Below are 18,211 nucleotides of genomic sequence, written 5' to 3'. Positions count from 1 at the left end.
TTCATGTATTTGTTGATCGATTGTATATCTTCTTCCGAAAAGTGTCTGATTAGTACCTTAGCCCATTTATTGATTGGGTTATTTGTTTTTTGGTGTTAAGTGTTTTTTTTTTTTTTTTAATATTTTAGTTGTAGTTGGACATAATATCTTTATTTCACTTATTTATTTTTATGTGGTGCTGAGGATCGAACCCAGGGTCTTGCACGTGCCAGGCGAGTGCTCTACCGCTGAGCCACAACCCCAGCCCTGGTGTTAGGTTTTCTGAGTTCGGTATATATCCTGGACATTAGTGCCTTACCTGACGTGCATGTGGCAAAAATTTGCTCCCAAAATGTAGGCTCTCTCTTCACCTCATTGATTGTTTTCTTTTGCTGAGAAGAAGCTTTTTAGTTTGTGAATCCATCCCATTTATTAATTCTTGATTTTATTTCTTATACTTTAGGAGTCTTGTTAAGGAAGTTGGGGCCTAATCTGACGTGATAAAGATTTGGGCCTACTATTTATTTAAATTTTTTTTTTTTTTAGTTGTAGATGGACATATACCTTTATTTATTTTTATGTGGTGCTGAGGATCGAACCTAGTGCCCACACGTGCTAGGCAAGCGCTTTACCACTGAGCCACAACTCCAGCCCCTTATTTTTTATTTTGAAAGAGAGTCTTGCCAAGTTGTGGAGGGTCTCATTAAGTTATTGAGTCTGGCCTAGAGTAAAATTCTCTTGCCTCAGCCTTCCAAGTTGCTAGGTTTAGCGGTATGTGCCACTGCACTCAGCTACTTGTGAATATTTTTACATAATTTCTAATGGCTGTCTAATAGTATTTCAACATGCCATGATTTACTTAATGGCTTCATTATTGTTAGGCTCATAGGGTTGTATCTGATACTTAGCTCACTGCAACATTTTATAATAATTCTTTTATTTGTGAATCTTGTAAAACATGTAAAAATTATATTGTCTCTAAGTTTTCTGTAGAACTTAAATTTCATTTTTATTTCATGGTGGGGTTGAAGTAGAGGTTGTTTCTTGGAAAAGAAAGATCTAACCTGTTGTATGGATGATCAGAAATGGTGCATCTTAGTATATATTTGTAAATCACTGGGGTAACTTGCTGAAATTCATATTGAAATGTTATTCTGGATTTCAGTTTTATTTTTTCAATGATAATATAAGTTCAAAGAACATCCAGAGAAATATGGAGAAGTTTACTCTATTAAAAAATAATCTATACAACTTTTGAGTTGCAGAAACAGTGTTATACAATCTCTTTTTGTGGGGCAAAGGAAAATGGGATGTCTGAGCTCCCCCTCTTTCTTTTTTCCTTTCTCTCAGGCAGTCTCATTCCAATCAGCAATGTAATTGGAATGCAGCTCCATTCTGGAGGAGGAAGGGAAATTTTTGGCAAGGAGATGCTGTGCAGTTGAGAGCTTTATTCACATTAAGCATAGACAGTCATTCATTATGAATCTAGCTCAATAAAAAAACAGCATAGAATTTTATTCCTACAGCTGGAATTTACTCTGATCTTATTACCTGGTGTTTTGCATGTAGATATTTCCTCTCCCCCCCCCCAAAAGAAAGAAAGAAATTGTTGACTTAATTTAAATGATAATATTTATTGTTAACTCTACTTCTGCAAATGGTTTTATTGCTGCCTCAAATAAAATACACAAAAGAGATTTTACAAAATTATTAAACATTTCTTGAGGAAAACAAAACAACCAAAGGTACTCATGACAAAATATTTGAATTGTAGCTGACCTGTGAGTTCTAAGGGCAAAGGATCATGTCTTATTTATCTTTGTAGCTAAGGAATCTATTCTAGTACATGGCACAAAGCGAATGTTCAGGAAATATTGAAGGAAAAAAATGTAGGAAGCACTCTACCAGAGTCATAACCTCAGCCCTCTTTTTTATGTTTCTTTAAGAAGACAAGTAAAAATAAAGTTAAGAAATGTAGGAAGTATCCCCTTCTCATTAAGCATCTCAAGATGATTATTGCTGTATTCATGTGAAATAAACATTATTGGTATACTTTAGCATAGCTTATCTTAATTTATTTGGAGTATCTCCTAATCATTTCAAATCATTTATCTGAAGAATGGGCAAGTGGACTAAATACAACAAGATAGGTTTTGGGGATGTAGACTTAAGAGTGAGAAATACTTTGAAGGAAGATAATAACATGATCAAAGTAGTATTATAAATTTAATCTACTGTGCATCTACAGATAGTTTGAGACATTGTCCCAAGTGAATTCTGTAGCTGGTGAGGCATTGTGTTCGATCCTCAGCACCACATAAAATGAATAAATGAAATAAAGATATTGTCTCCATCTACAACTAAAAAATATTTTAAAAAATGAAAGAAACATAAAAAAGAAATAAAACCTCCTCCAGACTGCCACTCCTCCTGAGCCTCAGAACTCCCCAACTTATTATTACTTTTCATTATTAAAAAAAGAGTCTGTGTACATTCCTCAGAATAATCTCATACACATTCTTAATTGAAAATTCATTATTGTGAAGTAATCAGGAGTTGTCATATTGAAATTTATGAGCATTTCACTAAACTCCTATAATTGGTACTTACATGGATGAAAGGCCACAGAGCTGTTGGTCTAGTCTCTGAGATAAATTCCCAGGAAACCAGAACAGTTCAGTAAAATCTGGGTGAAAATAATTTATTTATACAAATAAATAAAATTACCAGTTCTCAGATCATGTTTGGTAATCTTCCTTTTAAAAATTACAAATAAGAGTTTTTGCTTCCAGGTCATAAAATAATTATGCAAAACTGGCTGGAGCTGATGAGAATCCAGCATTAAGGATAGCAGTTTGATAATTTTGATAATTTAATATTTTAAACTAAGTCTTGTTTCTTCTAGGACCCTGATGTTATCTTTCCTAGTCTCTTAATTAATAAAATATAATTTCTCTTCATAAACTTTCAAACTTGTTTTAATGTTCATTTTAATTTTTTAGTTGCCCTTAATAGCATCTGATTTGTGATTTTCAAAAGAAAGTATTAAACATGACCTGAAAGTGTGTTTAAAATAGATTTCATAAGTCAAAATCATGATTATATCAGAATTGGTAATTTTTCCGCTATATAGTTTAAAAAATATCCTGTTTAATGAAACTATTTTTGAGTTATTTTGGAGTCAGTTTCATTCATTCTGTAGATACTAAGTGCTCATCAGATGCCAGATAAAAAGAGATAAGGGAGACATGATTTGTGCCATATGGAGTTTGCTACCGCCATAGTTATAAAGAAAAATTTAAACTTAAAAAGTTATAATGAAATGTGAAAAGTGCTTGTCATAAGTATGGGGAAAATGCAAGTCTGTCAAGGGTTAAGAGAAACATGCTGTAAAAGATTTCCTTCCCTTTTTGAGACTTAAAAGATGAGCAGGTGAAGAAGCCTGGCGGAATGTTTTTGAGACAGTGGAAATGGCATCTCAGGGCTGTGGTCGTGTGAGAAATGGGAGTGCCTCTGAGAAAGTGAAAGTTTAGTATGGCTGGATTTTATAGGTGGGGATTTAATGGGGAGTTTTGATGAAAAAAAAAAATGAGGACAAAGAGGTAATAGAAGCCAGAGCTTTTTTTTTTTTTTTCCTTATATTTATTTATTTTTATGTGGTGCTAAGGATCGAGCCCAGGGCCCTGAACGTGTGAGGCCAGCTCCACGAAGCCAGAGCTTTTGAAGGGCATTGAAGCCAATATAATTTTGGGTCAGAAGACCGTTCTTTAAGGATGAGAGGAAGGGAAATGGGTGAGAGCACATTTTTAGAAAGATCACTTTGGGTCAAGTATATATAACTGGTGGGGGTGATCCTTGAGGCAGGAGACTTAATTAGGAGGCTATGGCAATTTTCTAGACACTAGTTGATAGTGACCTTGAACTAAGGTGCTGTGGTACTCGTTCTAGAGAGAAGTGGACAGATGAGGGATATATCAGAGAGGGAATTGATTAGAATTGGTAATTGCCAAGAGATGGGGAGAGAGAGGAATAGTGAAGGTTGCTGTGTCAGTTTCTGACTTGGGCAAAAGAGAGGAAAGCAAGGCTGTTTATTGAATGAAACTGGAGGGAGGAGCAGTTTTGGGGGCAGAGGAGGATGGTGATTTCATTTGTGAACATATTTAGTTTTGTGGACTTGAAGTTCAGGATATAGCTAAGATTTTGGTTTTGAGATTGAGGTATCATTAAAACCATAGAGTAAAGGAGTAAAGACTCAGGAGAATATATGGAAAAGCGACTCTTCAAAATTATATTTCTTTTTTAAAAATATTTATTTATGTATGTATCTTTTTAGTTTTAGGTGAATACATTAGTTTGTTTTTATGTAGTACCGAGGATCGAACCCAGTGCCTCATGCATGCTAGGCGAGCACTCTACCACTGAGCCACCACCCCAGCCCTTCAAAATTATATTTATAGAAGGAGGAAGAGTGTTATCAATTTGTGAATTCTCTTCCAGGAAAGTTAGGAGTTTCTTTTCCTAGAAAAATACACATACTGATAGCAATTTACATGTAATTCCAAAGTTTACCAAAAAATGGGCATCTGTAATCCTCAGGTAATGGAGTAAAAAGAGAGGACCTAGGACAAAACCCTAAAGAACTTCAACTTTTATGGATGGAGTATAAGAAGATTTGGCAAGGAAGACTTAGAATGAGTTTTATGCACTATATGAATGTGCTTTTAAACAGAAGCAAAAAGAGAGAGAGCTTCCAGAAGAGAGTGTAGTCAATAATGGTAAATGCCTCTGAGGGTCCGGCGTGATAAGGAATGGAAATATCCTTTAAATGGATTTAATAATTAGGCCCCTAAGCCTTTGGAGAAAAGCATTTTGAGATGAGGGAATAAGACAAATTAAGTGGGTTGAGGTGTTGGAATGAGGTAAAGAAGTGGAATCAAAGTATAGACAGTTCTTTTGAAGAAGTATCATAAGAAAGGGAACAGGTTGCTAGAGGGAAACTTTTTTTTTTTTTTTAAAGAGAGAGAGAGAGAGAATTTTAATATTTATTTCTTAGTTTTTTTTTTTTTTTGGCGGACACAACATCTTTCTTTGTATGTGGTGCTGAGGATCGAACCCGGGCCGCACCCATGCCAGGCGAGCGCGCCACCACTTGAGCCACATCCCCAGCCCGCTAGAGGGAAACTTGCTTAAGACTTGAGTAAATTTAAATGCTGACAAAGTGGAGACAAGGTAGATGTGCGAGGTGGCACTCGAGGTCCCTGAGAACATGGTAGAGTGTATATGAGATCTAGAGACCGGAGAGTGGGCATTGTAAATGAAATGGGGGGAAAAGTATGAAAAGAGTAAGTTTGTGACAAGAAGTTAGAGAAATTTTCATTTTCTAAAAATTTCTTTAAAATAGGAATTGAAATGGTTTCACTTAGTGAATTATGGGATGGGTCATGACTTAAAAAATCATTACCTCATTAATATCAAGGATTATAATTTTGGATTTGAATGTATGTTTATATGATGATAAAAATTTGGGGAGAGATTCTTTTGAATCCAGTTTGTAATTTGGTATTTCTTAGGTATAGCTCTGGTTTCCATGATTTTTTATGTTTTTAAAAACTTTTTAAAAACATGGTCTGAGATTCTGACAAGTAAATCATTGTGCTTACTTGCTATTTCATTTATTTACTGATAACATCTGTTTTCAAAATAATATTTATTTATATTTCTAAAGTGATTGCTTAAATTTAGACTTTTCCCCAAGTTTATTTTGTCAAATGAGTTTTATACTCTAAACTTCCAGTAATTATAATTAATGAAACAGATCACTAAAACTGCAAATAGAAGTGGATACAAATTAGCCCTACTTTACATATATATTGTATAGATTTAATTAAGAATATATGAAAATGGACCTTTTTCTCTAATGAAGTTGATTTAAAGACATGTAAGTTTATGGCTCTATATAACTAGCAATTTTTAATTTGAAATATAATTTATATACTGTAAAATTTATCCTTGTGAAGTGTTCAATTCAATGACTTTAAATATATTCACGTACTTCTATTTAAGTATTACTTTAATGCAAGAAAATTCAGATTTGTGATCTCTAGCTTTAATATACTAATTTTAAATTTTAAAAGATTAGGCCCATCATGTCATTGAACTGATGATTTAGGGGATGGTAATTTATTTCTCCTGCAAAGTTTCTGTGGCATTTTGATAGTAACAAAATGTTATTTTTAAAATGTCTCATTTTTTGTCTTGTGTATGATCCTCTTAAATGTAAAATTAGTTTATCCTTAAAATAGACATGACAACCTGAATTTATATATCTTTCCCTTAGAATTATTTTTCTCATTGCCATTGGATTTTTCTAATAGGTCTTGATGAAGATAGGAATTGGGTCTTAATTAAGAATATCAGATTTATACATTTCTTGCCCTCAGCTGTTACTGGTGATCATTGCTAAAGTTGCAACCATTGCTGTTCAGCTGTCTTTTGTTTGTTAGTCTTTAATGAAAGTTTGTGATCATATTTCATACAAGCACTGCAGTAAGGGTTTAATTATCCACTGTTGTTTTCAGTGTTTTAAAATGAAACAGTGCAATCTTACCATTTTATTTTAATTTTTCCCATGTATTTTTTTGTTTCCTTTACAGTACTCTGTGCAAAAAACTTGGTGAAAAAGGATTTTTTCCGTAAGTAAATTAACTTTAAATATAAATCTTGCATATCTTTTGTAAATTTTTTTAGATAATATTTTCAGAATTGCCTAGTTTAGGAATTTCTCTATTCAGAGATATACTCAGTGGTTTTTTTTAGATTAAATTATTTATTTATTCTAATTTGTTATATATGACGGCAGAATGCAGTTCATTTCATATTATGCATATAGAGCTCAATTTTTCAAGTCTCTGGTTGTACACAAAGTATTTTCACACCATTCGTGTCTTCACTCAAGTACTTAGGATAATGATGTCTAACTAATTCCATGTCTTTCCTGCCCCCATGTCTCCTCCCTTCCCCTCCCTCCCCTTTGCCCTATCTAAAGTTCCTCCATTCTTCCCATGCTCCCCCCCAACCCATTACCATTATAAGTCAGCATCCTCATATCAAATAAAATATTTGGCCTTTGGTTTTTTGGGATTGCTTACTTCTCTTAGTATTATATTCTCCAACTCCATCAATTTACCTGAAAATGCCATGATTTTATTCTCCTTTAATGCTGAGTAATATTCCATTGAGTATATTCACCAGAGTTTCCCTATCCATAGATCTACTGAAGGGTATCTGGGTTGGTTCCACAATTTAGCTATTGTGAATTGTGCTGCTATAAACGCTGATGTGGCTGTATCCCTGTAGTATGCTGTTTTAAGTCCTTTGGATGTAAACTGAGGAGTGGGATAGCTGGATCAAATGGTGGTTCTATTCCCAGTTTTTCAAGGAATCTCCATACTGCTTTCCAGATTGGCTGCACCAATTTGCAGTCCCACCAGCAATGTATGAGTGTGCCTTTTCTCCCCATATCCTCACCAACACTTATTGTTGTTTTATACTCAGTGTTATTTTATGAATGCTTTGGTTCAAAGCCATTAAGCATCACATTTTTCTAGGGGATTTTGTGCTTTTTACCCTTAATCCCTTTCCTTTTATTTACCCTTATAGATATTTATATGAATGTGTGTATATGCAGATGTATGTAATACATGTGAAAGTTGTGCATATTACTAGGTTTTTAGAAAATTTTTAAGAAAATATTTTTTGAATACTTTTTTCTTTTTTCACATTTTGTAGGAAATTTTACCAATAAATTTTAGAATTTAATGGGAGGTTAAAAAAAAGTTATTGAGCCTTCTTAGAATTTACAGAGTTGTAGGAATGAAGTCTGTCACATTTGATTGTAGATTGTAGATGTGCTTATGTGTAGTGAATTGACTATGAGTATGGCAAACAAGTGGTTGTAAAATTTTTTGTGGCTTTATTTAGGGTTAAGTTTTGTGAGAGAGGATTGGGAAGTACCTTTTGTGTGTGAAAAATCTTACCCTTGTAATTTCATGCTTTACAATAGTTATTATTGAGTAAAAATGACACAATTTTTAGTAAAAATGTCTTACTCAACAGAATTTTATATGTAAAATATTTGAAATTAGAAACAGAAGCAATTCATTAGATTTTAAAATTTAAGGCCTGTCACTCAGGAAAAACACGCTGTGTGTACAGATTTGGTATGGTATAATTTTTAGGTGTTTGTTTTTTTTAAAAAGGCTCTGTTTTTTTTTGTTTTGTTTTTTTTTGGTACCAGGGATTGAAAACTGGGGTACTTAACCATTGAGTGACGTCCCTGGCCATCTTTTTTATGTTTTTTATTTTGAGACAGGATCTCACTAAATTGCTGAGGCTGACTGAACTTGGGATCCTTCTTCCTCAGCCTCCTGAGCTGCTGGGATTACAGGCATGCACCACTGTGTTTTTAAATTATACTTACTTTATTCCACATGGAATAAAATTCCTAGAGTAGAACCTGAATTAAGGTTTTAAAAATAACAATCTATAAAGTTACATCTTTTCTTGTGCCTTTGTGTTTACACGGGAAAGCCATTTAATAGAATAATTTGAAACATAGGAAGAAAATTGCAAGCAGTCTTTAATTCATATACCATGAGCTCTTGATCACACAAGATGTCACAGCAAGGGGAGAGCTCAGTGGCCATAGAACTCCCCGTCTCTCCTTGCTGCCACCAGTTTATAATTTATCATGCTGCAATCAATGACCCACTTCCTCCTTGATACTAATAACCTAATAACCAAGGTGAGCTTTTTTCCTTAACTTTCCTTAAGATTGATCTGAGATAGGATTTATCCTAGTAAAACTGCAGAGCAGCAGATAGGATTAGATAGGCTGGTGATAAGGAGAAAAGGGATGAAGTGAGGGAGCACTCTTACAGCTACTTCTGTACCTTCTAGGACATCTGCTATGGCTTGAAGATAAAACCTTCAGTGTTGTCTCTCAACCTTCCTTTTTAGATTCATTTACTTCCCCCATAGTCCCAAGGCATGGCTTCTTCAATAAAATGTCCAGATAGTTTTCCTTGAAAATCTAGAGGAATCTTACTTCAATTCTTTGTAAGCCTCTGAGAATTGAGTGTAATCCTTTATGGGACCTTCCTTAAGTTGTAGTTGAAAGAAAGAAGGCTGTCTTCCTTATGCATTAGTGTAGGCAGTAAAAATGATAATTTTAAAAGTATGAACCTGGGTCTGGGGTTGTAGCATGTGTGAGGCACTAGATTTAATCCTCAGCACCACATAAAAATAAATAAATAAATAAAACAAAGGTATTGTGTCCATTTATAGCTTAAAAAAATAATAATTTAAGAAAAAAGAGTGAGATTTGCTATAGGGATAATAAGATCAGGGAAAACTGTGATTATTTTTAAAACTCAGAATGGGAGATACCTAATGGCCCGGGAAGGGAAACAGGAGAGCTTATCTTAGGCCTTCAGGAAGGAGTCAGCCAGGAGAGGAAATATCTTGCAGATTCACACTGACCATGGTTCTAGATCTCTGCTGTGATAGATTCACACCTATACTTTGGGATATTTTTGACCTCTTTATAAGTTGAGACTTGTCCACATTAATTTCAGAGAAAAGTGAGTTTGTAAATTTTTAAATTTGAGTATATGATTGATCAGAATGCAGTTATTATTTTTTAAAATTTTTCTTAGTTGTAGTTGGACACAATATCTTTATTTATTTTTATGTCGTGCTGAGGATCGAACCCAGTGCCTCACACGTGCGAGGCGGCGCTCTACCATTGAGCTTCAGCCCCAGCCCAGAATGCAGTTATTATTAATAGTAAAACATAGGTAAGTTTTGCTTGTGATTTAGTTTAAATTGTGTTCAATGAGAAAAGTAAATTTTACTATGGAAAATAACTATGGAGTAAGGAAATAGATAAATATTTTTTTACTATGTTGAAAAAAATTCTGCCATGTATTGTCTTTTGTAAAGTAATTTGCATGTGAGATACCAATTGTTCCAAGGCATAATAACTGTTAATTACCTTGCTAGCAAAGTTTTGTTAAGTCATATTTTGAAACTGTTTTCAAGATCATTGTCTCTTAAAAAAAAATACTTCCCCCTTCCCCCAAAATTTCAGCAGGAAAATTTTCAACCATGAGGAAACATGTAAATTCTACTACTGTTAGTTTTATCATGTATCTACCGATATGTCCATTATCTATTTTCTTTAGAGATATTGTCTTTGTGTTTCTCTCTCTCTCTCTTATCCTCCTGCCTCAGCCTCTCAAGCTGCTGGGATTACAGGCGTGCATCACTGTGCCTGGCTATTTTTTTCTCTCTTTAATGCAACATTCAAAAATATTTTTGTGTAAGATGCTGTATTAAAATATTTTATAGAAGCCAAATCAAAGTCATTCAGAAGCAAGATGTGTTCATTAAATGTTTTCTTTTTGTCTTTATTCTATCAAAAATTAAGTTTTGTTTCTTTTGGAAAGAAATCCAATTTTAAGTTAAAATACTTATTTCAGGGCTGGAGGTGTGCTCAGAGGTAGATTGCTTGCCTAGCATGTATGAGGCATTGGATTTGACCCTCAGCACCATATAAAAATAAAAACAAATAGTCTTGCTTCTCTAGAACAACTGCGCGCATATATATATATATATATATATATATATATATATATATATATATTTTCTTTTTTTTTTTCATTTTTCTTTCCATTCACTGAGTACATTTTTGTAGTAAGGAGGTTCTTGAAATTATGGGGAGAACTGAGAAATTTTTAAAATACAGAAAACACTTAGCCACTTTATATTTACCACTAGAGGTCTCACTAGTGTCGGAAAACTTGATCACTTTTGACCACATTAGAGTAAATTTACTCTCAAATTTTTGTAGAATAACAATCAGGTTGAAACCCAGGTTTTTTTTTTTTGTTTGTTTGTTTTTTTGTGTGTGTGTGTGTGTCCAGAGCTTATATTTTGGTTTGTTGTGTCATTTAACAAAAGAAAAACAAAGGCACCCAGGACTCAGACTTTTCTATTTCATTAAGGATCTGGATGCCACACCTGGAGGTTTGTGTGGAAATAGTTATTTCTCTTAATTCTCTAACTAATTAAATAACACCCAAAGGAAAAGCCAGAAATGTGATTTTTGTTTGCTTTTGTTTCCATACGTGCATACATTTATATGTTTACTTAGTAGAATCAAGAGAACAAGTTAGAGTGGACTCTTCCCAGAAAATACTTAACTGCTATTGAAGGAAGAGGTAAAAATGTTCTTCCATTAAACACTTTTACAAATGGTTAGGTATTACTGAAATAATATGAATATGAATAGGACTAAACTTTAAAAGTAATATAATTAAATAGATTTAATATCCTAACTTAAGTTTCTTTAAAACTTAATGCTTAAAGTTTGGTTTTTCCCTTGTTTATTTGAAGGTAATAGATCATAGAATTGGAGAACTGGATAAAGTGATTTCTTTCTTTTTTGGGGGCAGGGGTGGGGTACTGAGATGAAACCCAGGAGTACTTAACCATTGAGCAACATCCCCAGCCCTTTTTAATATTTTATTTAGAGACAGGATCTTGCTGAGTTGCTAAATGCCTCTCTAAGTTGCTGAAGCTGGCTTTGAACTCACGATCGTCTTGCCTCAGCCTCCTGAGCTTCTGGGATCACAGGTGTGAGCCACTGTGCCCAGCTTTGGATAACTGATTTCTGTCTGTCTATGAATCTTGAAAAATTAGATCTTGACTTAAAAAATTACTGTAGATCTTGAGATGCAAAATTTTTCCAGTTATCAACACCTACTAGCATTTTGTTCTAGTGTTTTTAGCCTTTTTCATGAAGAAGTCTGCTCTCACTATATCTAACATCTAAATTGTCATTTTTGTTTCTTAAATGCTTTTAGTTCCTCCTCTGATTTTCTTCTTTTTGTCGAAAGCACCACTGACTGTTTTTGCGGTGACATCTTTAACACTAGTTTCTTATTAATAGAGTAGGTCTTTTAACTGTCATTTCCTTTCCCTTTTCACGTGATTTCCCTAATTCCAGGCTTCTCATCCTGCTGCAGGATTATATAACAACTTCACAGAAATCTCTGGGCCTATGATCTTTCCTTTCCCTAGTTACCCTGAATACTACTAACTGAAAAATATGACTGTATTTACAGCCATGTTCAAGAATTTGTAGCCTTGCTGATAAGCTGAATTATTCCAAACCTATTTTCTGACTTTTAAGCTTCTCTTACTAGTTCAGTCTTATCTCTCCAAATAATACTTACTTTTAGCACAAATACCTTGTTTAGATTCCTCTAAGCCCTTTAAATATTATTATACCCTCCTTGGCATTCTTTATTTACTATTTAAATAATAAAGCCCCATCACCCTTTTATACTATTTGAAGTTGAACTGTCCTCCTGGTTTCCTGAGCTCTTACTTGTTGTACTTATTGTTTAAACATGTGATAAATGGGAAGTATAGTGGTTGAGAGCAAGTATTCGAAAGCCAGCCTGTATATGTATGGGTTTAGAATCTAAACTTCAGACTCTGAAGTTTAGCCCACTTATTACTGTGGGCTAGTTAACGAATCCTTTGGTGCTTCAGTTTCTTTATCAGTAAAATAGGGATAATAACAGTATCTACCTCATAGGGTTATTATGAGGATTAAGGATATATGTATATAAAGCATTTAGAATATTACCTGATATAGTATTATAAGTATTTGCTATTTTAATCAGTACAGCCAAACACTTGTTTTTGTTATGTTTTATATCTCCATTATGACAGTAAGCTCCTTTATGGAAGATTTTACCCTTCTTGTTTAGTCTGTAATTGCTCATGGTTAATTATCCAGTAAAATTTGTTGGTTAATTTGATTATCTGTAGCCCATGTTCTTGTGTGAAAACCTATATTTAAAGAGCTCTTTAAATGAGCTACCAAGGGAGCCATTTGGAAAGGGTGAGCCATGAACCTTCCTGAGGTCAAAGGGCTGGTAATAGTCCTTGGAAACTTCCACATTATGAGGTGGTACTTTGGTACTTTAATTGAGAATGTTTTGAGGCAGGAACAAGAAAAAATATACTTTTGGTATTTGATGTGGAAGTGACTTTAAGTGGCTTAAAGTAGGCCACTTTCATTTGTAGCTGAATGTTAAACTTTTGAAAAAGAATGGAATAATCTTTTGTTTTGTAGCAAATGGTAATTTTTATGTAATTAATCCTTTATCTTACATGGTAAAATATTCTTTAAAACACTAATCTTCCTCTTTCTTCACAGGCCTTCCTGATCCATTTGCTAAAGTGGTGGTTGATGGATCTGGGCAATGCCATTCTACAGATACTGTGAAGAATACACTCGATCCAAAGTGGAATCAGCATTATGACCTGTAGGTTTAAATGATTAATTTGAAATAAAATACAGAATTAATATTATTTGATATAGTATATGAAAAGAATCATAGAAAATTGTCTGAGTTAGAAAAGGTATAATTTGGTGTTCACAGGAAAGGTACAAAACCCAGTTCCTGGAAAGGTGCTTTGGCCTATTAATACCTGGTTTTGAAAGATGCAGTACCCCTAAAAAGCCTGTGAAGAATAAAATGGCCAGGCATAGTGGCCTATAATATTAGCTACTAGGGATACTGAGGCAGGAACATTGCAAGTTTGAGGTCAGCCTCAGTAATTTAGTGAGATGTTCAGCAACACAATGAGATCCTGTGTCAGAGTTTAAAAAAATAAATAAATAAAAAGAATGGGGATATAGCTCACTGGTAAAGCATGCCTGGATTCAATCCCCAGTACCAACAAAAAAAAAGGAAAACTGGCTCATAATATAGAACCTCCCCCATTTTCAATGAAATAAAAGTATTAATTCACTCTATGCCAATTAAAAGTATAGAACTAGGAATCAGAATTGCTTCTCTGGGTGTCTACTTTCTTTAAATTATATTTTAATCATAGTATATTCACTTTTTTAAAAAGGCACATGGTACTGTACGGTTTTTAGTGGAAAACAGTATTCTTGGTCCCATTCTCATTCTCAAACTAACTGCTTTAATGAGTTTGGATATTTATTCTGATATTTTCTTCTATTTCAAAATATTTTATAGCATCTCCATTATTTTTTTTGTTTCTGGTTTTAGATTTTTTTTTTTTTAAAGAGAGAGACAGAATTTTTTTTTTTTAATGTTTATTTTTCAGTTTTCGGTGGACACACATCTTTATTGTTTTTATTTTATGTGGTGCTGAGGATCGAACCCAGCGCCCCCCACATGCCAGGCGAGCGCATTACCGCTTGAGCCACATCCCCAGCCCTGGTTTTAGATGTTTTAAGATTTCCTACCTGAGAAGATGATTAAGCTTTTAAAACTAATACCACTCATCCCCACTCCCATAATGATACTCACTTGCCCCTTCCTTTCTCTTAGCTCTGTAGTATAGTTATATGAACCTTTGTAGTTAAATCATTGTTCTGTGATTACATGAATATGATTTTGTAAATATTCAGAGCTGTATCACATGGTGTACAATAATTATTTTTTCTGTCTTGACCACTTTTGTTTCTGAAGTTAATAGTTATCTCTGTCATTTGTCTTGTTTTCTGTCTCATTAATTAATTCCCAAATTCTACTACGGAAGTAAACATCCTCACCATACATTCAATCCTATTAGATATTCCATTGGATTTTTCTTCTTGGAGACATCCTTCCAGGGCCCTCTGTCCTTTTACTCTAATCTGGTTTGGTAGTTCTCTAAGAATTGCCTTGCAGTTGTCCTGGGATTTGCCTTTATTATTATGTCAGGATTAATTGCCTTTGTTTCTTCTAGCTCCAGTGACTTCCTGTGGTTTGCTTACTCCCCTGTTGTGGTGAAGTCTATCTTCCACTGTCATTTTGAGAGTGCAAAAATAGAAAAAATTTTTTGAGATATGATCTAATAATATATTTCGCCTTTTTACCTGATAGTTTGGGTATAGACTGTAAGGTCAGATATAACTTTTTTTATTTTTTTTAAAGAGCCAGAGAGAGAGAGAGAGAATTTTTAAAAAATTTTTAGTTTTCTGCAGACACAACATCTTTGTTTGTATATGGTGCTGAGGATCGAACCCGGGCTGCATGCATGCCAGGCGAGCGCGCTACCACTTGAGCCACATCCCCAGCCCCAGATATAACTTTTGTTCCAAATTTCAAATACATTATTCCATTATCTTTAAGGTCTAGATTAGCGTCAATAGAAATATGTGAGCCACAAGTGGGATTTCATTTGTAATTTTAAATTTTCCAGTAGCCATATTGAAAAACAAAAGCAGAAGAAATTAAGCATAATGTATTTTATTTAATTTCAGTGTCTAAAATATTGACATTTTGACATACACTCAATATAAAATATTGAGCTATTATATCATATATTGTCTTTGAAATCAGAGGTTTATTTTCTTTCTACTTAACATCCCACTTCAGTTTGGTCTAACCACATTTGAAATATTCACTAATCCCATGTGGCTGGAACAGCATGGGTTTTGGATTAGTACAAGTTTAGATTATTGCTAATGGTGTCCTAATTTTGGTCTTTTGTGATTATTGTTTTTTTTTTAACATTTAGTTTTTAGTTAGACACAATATCATCTTTATTTTGTTTATTTATTTTTATGTGGTGCTGAGAATTGAATGAAGGGCCTCGCACATGCTAGGCGAGCGCTCTACTGCTGAGCCACAACCCAGCCCTGATTATTGTTTTTCATATGAAAAATTTCAGGGCATTTTCTCTATTCCTCTGTTGCTAATGCTTATTGTTTTTCTTAAAAAATTATAGTGATCTTAGTGGGTACGAATTGATAACTTCATTGTGGGTTTTAACTAACAATGTTGAACATTTTTTTTTTTTTTTTGGTATTGGCAATTGAACCCAGGGATACTTTACCACTGAGCTACATTCTTACATCACCAGCCTTTTTTATTTTTCATTTTGAGACAGGGTCTTGATGAGTTACATAGGGCCTTACTAAGTTGTGGAGGCTAGAGTTGAACTTGGGATCCTCCTGCCTCAGCTTCCTAAATTGCTGGGATTACAGGTGTGTAGCCACTGTGCCCAACTGCAATACTGAGCAACTTTTCATGTACTTCTTAGATTCCTTTCTGTGTGTGTGTGCATGCGTGTGTGTGCTGGGGATTGAACCCAAGGCCTTGCACATATCAGGTAAGCACCTCACCAGTGAGCCACATCCCCAGCCCTAGATTTCATCTTGCTTGTTTCCAAGATACACCTTGAAAGGAAAAAAATCAGGGAAATGCTTAGAATCATTTTGCAAAATCTTTACCTTAAATTGGCCAAGTTTACAAATTCTGATAATTATATTTTAGCCAAAAATCTTTAATGTATACATCATATTTTGGTCTATATGATAATGTCCTGAGGCTTATTTATAAATCATATATTTTTTGAAGAAGTTTTAGTAGAACCTAATAGAAGCCTCTGTTTAACTTTCAGTTATAAAATGATTGACTTTTATGTGCTATATGTTATATTGAATGAAGTTTCCTTAAATTGAGAACAGATACTTCACTAGGTGTAAAAAATTATTATAGTTCTGATTCATTTCTGGCTCAGGATATTTGGACAGAATGTTTGTGACATGTACACTTAAGCAATACAGTATAATTAATAATTTTTAGTAATTCATAGTTTGACTATTTTCCAGAAGGTCTGTAATTACCAAATGTGTATTACAGCTTAATGTAGAGATTTCCAATCTTTTCACATCATAGTGTACATAAAACGTGTGGTGGTATGCATGCAGAAAAACCTAAATAGAATTTCTCAAAAGAAGAAACACAAATGGCCAAAAAGTAGGTGAAAAAATGTTCAGCATCTTTAGCAATCAGGATAATGCAAATCAAGACTACACAAAAATTTCATCTTACTCCAATCAGAATGACAATTATCAAGAACACATATAATAATAAATGCTTGTGAAGATGTGTTGAAAAAGATACACTGATACATTATTGTTGAGACTCAAATTAGTACAGCTACTCTGGAAAACAGTATGGAAATTCCTTAAAAACTAGAAATGGAACCACCATATGACCCAGCTATCCTCCTCCTTTGTATTTGTCCAAAAGAACCATAGTCAGCATACTGCAGTGATACAGCCACTTCAGTGTTTATAGCAGCACTATTCACTATAGCCAAATTATGGAATCAGCCCAGATGCCTGTCAATAGATGAATGGATCAATAAAATGTGGTATATATACATAATGGAGTTTTACTCAGCCATAAAGAAGAATGAAATGATGGCATTTGCTGGTAAATGAATAGAAATGGAGAACATCATGCTAAGTGAATTAAGCCTGACTCAGAAAATCAGGGAATGTATTCTCTTATATGTAGAAGCTAGAGCAAAATATGGGAAAGAAGGTTGGCCAGGGGAATTAGATATCATAAATGTATAGGGAAGATCAGTGGAGTAGAAGGTAGAGAATGAGGAGTGAGGAAGAGAAAGGGAAGGAAATATGGAATGAATTTAACAAAATCATGTTACATGCATATATAAAGGTAACAAAGGGCATTTTGCTTTTATGCATATTTAGAAAGTACCAATCAAAATTAAATAAGCAGCTAAAGGAAGACCAGTAGAGTAGAGGAAGGAGAATAGGGGGAGGGAGGAGAGGATCAGCCAGGGTGAGAGAAATGGGGATTGAAATCAAATTCCTTGCATGTATGATTTTTGTCAAAATGAACTCAACTACTATGTATAATGCTTTAATTTTTAAAAACTCCAAAACTTAAAAAAAATTTTTTTTTAAATTTCTGATACCTTTAAAATCCGTATTTCAGCATATGTACAGTTCAGGCCAGCTAGTTGGGAAACTGATTTAACATGCCTTTTTTTTTTTAATGTTTGGTTTGAGGTGATTTATTTGTTTAATGCTTGATCCTGGTTCTGGAATTTTGACATAGCATGCAGTAAATACATACCAAGATATATGTGATAGATGTGTTGGAAAATTGGTGTTTGTGTCTTGATTGATATTTTAGTTCATATCTTTTCATTTATAAGCATTGGAAGCCAAATTCAAATTGGCTTCATTTTTAGAAAAGAAATGATTGGTTTGTATAATTAAGAACCCTGGGTGGACATTCTTTAGGTATAGCTGGATCCAGGGACTCAAGTATGCCTTCCATGTTCTTATTTAAAAGTTTTAGCCGTCATT

At 33.9% G+C, this 18,211-nt stretch overlaps 1 protein-coding gene across 1 annotated transcript in view; it reads left to right on the top strand.

Moving 5' to 3' along the window:
* The window catches only part of Smurf2 (SMAD specific E3 ubiquitin protein ligase 2), a 108,994-nt gene that overhangs the window by 41,904 nt on the left and 48,879 nt on the right, over nt 1-18,211 (top strand). The window contains exons 2-3 of the mRNA XM_027946292.2: nt 6,633-6,671; nt 13,274-13,382. Of these exons, the coding sequence (XP_027802093.1) occupies nt 6,633-6,671; nt 13,274-13,382 (148 nt within the window). The remainder of the gene's footprint in view (nt 1-6,632; nt 6,672-13,273; nt 13,383-18,211) is intronic.

This window comes from Marmota flaviventris, chromosome 17 (assembly GCF_047511675.1).
Source record: "Marmota flaviventris isolate mMarFla1 chromosome 17, mMarFla1.hap1, whole genome shotgun sequence".
Lineage (NCBI taxonomy): Eukaryota > Metazoa > Chordata > Mammalia > Rodentia > Sciuridae > Marmota > Marmota flaviventris.
The sequence above is the reverse complement of the archived record's forward strand: the minus strand, read 5'-3'. Positions and strand labels throughout refer to the sequence as shown.